The sequence below is a fragment of the Microtus ochrogaster genome, unplaced genomic scaffold (genome assembly GCF_000317375.1).
Source record: "Microtus ochrogaster isolate Prairie Vole_2 unplaced genomic scaffold, MicOch1.0 UNK32, whole genome shotgun sequence".
NCBI lineage: Eukaryota > Metazoa > Chordata > Mammalia > Rodentia > Cricetidae > Microtus > Microtus ochrogaster.
Genome location: NW_004949130.1, coordinates 2665827 through 2669156, shown reverse-complemented (window position 1 = coordinate 2669156; position 3330 = coordinate 2665827). Strand labels below are relative to the sequence as shown.

Genomic DNA, 3330 nt, shown 5'->3' with positions numbered 1-3330 from the left:
AGTGCTGGGATTAAAGGCGTGCGCCACCACCGCCCGGCCTGTCAGAAATTTTCTTGTTCTAACACATAGGTTCAGGGTATCAAACACCGTTGTTCAGGGTATCAAACTCCGTTGGTCAGGCTTGGTAGCACTTGCTTTTCGCCTGCAGAGCAGTCTCTGTAGAGCCCAAAATGAGCCTTTTCATAGACCTACGACCATCTCTGTCACTGTCCTTTGGGGACAGGCAGGCCAAGGAGTCTGGGAATGTTACAGCCATCTCATTGGATGCCTTTCCTGTCCTCATTGTCACCTAGATTCTGTCTATCATGGAAGCCCATCAGCTGTCCTCTGAACGGAGGCCAAGGCCTTCTGAGGTAAGTCTCTAAGTCTGTAGGGTCATGCTTCGTGCTGTCATGAGCTTGGCCCCCCTCCTCTAGACCTGACGTGCCTATGACCATGCCCATGTCCCTTTCGTTGCCCGTGCTGCCTTCCCACAGGTCCCTGCACTGTCCCCCACATGCTCCGTGGATTCCATCAGCCAGGGCTCCTCCACTTCCAGCTTTTCTTCCATCTCGGCGAGCTTCAGGCAAGAAGAAGTCAAAAAGGACTACAGGGAGGTGAGCCTCCTACATGGGCGGACCCTGTAGGCTAGCCAGAGCTGGGCCAGCCTGCAGCCTGCTTACAAATCAGCCGGTTTGTGGCTTCCAAGGTCAATGCCTTTGAGATGCGCCCAACTGCATGCCATTTCGTCTTCACTTTCTCTGGCTCTTCTAGGTTTGTTCTCCATAGCAGTTCTCGGAATGTGTGTGTATGAGAGAAAGAGAGGGTGGGGGGCACAGAGACACACCCAGAAAGAGACAGACACAGAGATGGGGCAGAACAAAAAGTAAAGTAAATGAAGAAACTGTAGCCTAAGAAAAACATGCTTGTATAGAGATAGCTGAGAGCTCCAAGTTCCCACTCTCTTAGTACATCCTCTGTCTCTGCCCCCGGAGCATCCCTGTGAGCCTGGCACACTTCATCCCTTACAGTCTGATGTGTACACAGCTCATATTTTGTAAAAGTTCACGGTTTGTCTTTTTCCTTTTGTTCTTCATGCTTGTTCAGTATCAGTGCAACCAATCTGTCCCATCCTTCCGCAGAGGTGTGAACCATTGTATCCCTGTCCCATTGCTCCTCTCATGGGTCACTGACCACCCCAGAGGGGTCACACCCCCCCCCTCCAAAGCATCCAGTGAGCTTCATGCAGAGTCTCCGAAAAGAAGCCAAGGTGTGCCCAGACAGGGCCTCCAGTCTTTCAGAGGCCTGCGGTGGTTCTTGGGAGCAGCGTCTACTCTCACAACCCCTGTACCTAGCGGAGTATGAGAGCTGGGTGTATGAAGTGGGTTGGGGTAGCTGGCTTCTTCAGAAGGGACCCTGACCTGCGCTGGTGACAGGTACCTTTGTGCTACTCAGGAGGGTGAGGCAGGAAGACCACAACCCGTAGTGTGAGTTCACAGCTCAGCCTGAAGAACTTAGTGAGCCTCTGTCTTGAAATACGAAGTAAAGAGCCCTGGGGTTTATCCCAGTGGCAGGACACTTGCCCAGGATGGGCAATGCCCTAGGCTCTGTTCTTAGTACCTCCAAGCCGAAAGAAGGACGTCATCTTGTGTTAGGGTCACTGTCATGTCACCTCCCACTTAAGTCACGTTCTGGTTTATGTTAAGTGGAAGGGGACCTGTGCAGTTGTCGGGCATCTACATGAACAGTCTTGGGGACACGTTTTAAAGGTGGCAAGCGAGTCGCTGGACCTGGAGAGAAGGCTACCAGGTTTTTAGAATGCTAGTGTCATTCCCGTTGTTATTTTATTATTAAACCATTTATTTCCCTGACTTGCTTTCTCCTTCCATTAAGGTAGAAAAGCTTCTAAGAGCGGTTGCTGATGGAGATCTCGAAATGGTGAGTTTTTCAGAGAGTGTTTTTCTCGCCACTGTGTGTCAAAATTCCTGATGTTTATAACTGAAGAGGAAGAGGGTTCACCGTCCATCACTGCAGGGACACTGTGGTGCTGGGAGCTTGAGACAGCTGCCCTTCACATGGGGTGGCCCAGGAAGCAAAGGGAACCCCCCAAAGGCCTACCCCTAGTGCAGGATATCCCACAGCTAAGTCCAGGCTCCTGAAGGCTCCACCATCTTCAGTGTGACATGAATCACATCGCCCCAGCTAGTGAGTGGGCATCCAAAACAGGAGGGACAAATGTCCCTACGAGGGACATTTTGAGATTAAAATCCCAAGGAAGAGCATTTTTAGAGCCCACAGTGTGAAATGACCTCAGTTTGAACTTCTCCCTACGAGGCCTCCCTGCAAGCTCCTCAGGTAGCTTACCTGTATTTTGCATTTACTTTACATGTACTTTGCATATACTTTGTCATAGTGATGCTAGGCTTATCCTTTGAGGAAGTGCCTAGCAAGCAAGGTCCTGCCTTCTAGAGAGGGCCCTTCTGGGAGTCAAAGTGATGCTGGCAAGAATCCAGACCAAGGTTACAGGAATGGGAAACAGGAGGAATGGGAAAGCCAAACAAAGCCAGGGTTGCATGAGTCTCAGTGAAGAGTCTGTGGACAGCGGACTCCCGGGCCAGCAGGCTTGGGGCTCTGGGATGTCACCAGCAGAGGCGGGGCTCACAACAGCAGCAGCCAGTAGAGACAAGTCTTCCCCGGCCAGTTTCCATTGGCTTCCTGAAAGAAGCAAACTGGGAGCTCTGAATGAGTCACCTTCTAAGGGCGTTACAGCGGTCAAGAGTGCTTCTGCGGGGGGAGACGGCCCAGTGGTCACGATCACCCACTGCTCCTGCAGAGGACCCAGGCTTTGTTCCCAGCACCTACGTTAGTGGCTTACAGCTGCTGCCTACTCCTGTCCTGGGGGAATCTAACACCTTCTGGCCTCTGTGGGCATCGGGCACACATGTGGTACATACAAATTTATGCAGACACACACATACACATAAAATAACAAATACATTTTTTTTAGAAGTGCCTTTTCACTGAGGACTGAGTAGGGGGCCTGTTTGCTCCTTGTGTTACTGTAACAAGATGACATGAGAGCAAACCAGTTTGTTGCAGCTTCCGGTCTTGGGACTGACCAGAGTCACTGGGGTTTATGCATTTGGGCAGGGAGTTTCTTCACTTTGTGGCAGGAGAAAGCGCTAGAGAGAGGGCCTATGAGATGGCGTAGTGAGTGAAGGGGCTTGCTGCACAGGCCTGGCTGTGACCTGAGCTTGCTCTGGAACCCATGTCAAGAGACAGCAGACTTGCCAGTTGTCTTGTGCTCTGACCTCCACACTTCGCTGTGCCATGTACACGACACCCCCCCCC

At 51.6% G+C, this 3330-nt stretch overlaps 1 protein-coding gene across 2 annotated transcripts in view; it reads left to right on the top strand.

Moving 5' to 3' along the window:
• Window positions 1-3330, top strand: part of Ankrd27 (ankyrin repeat domain 27) — a 53355-nt gene that overhangs the window by 36830 nt on the left and 13195 nt on the right. For both annotated transcript variants that reach the window (XM_005368413.2, XM_026789917.1), the window contains exons 19-21: window positions 294-353; window positions 477-596; window positions 1873-1917. In XM_005368413.2, coding sequence (XP_005368470.1) covers window positions 294-353; window positions 477-596; window positions 1873-1917 — 225 coding nt within the window. The remainder of the gene's footprint in view (window positions 1-293; window positions 354-476; window positions 597-1872; window positions 1918-3330) is intronic.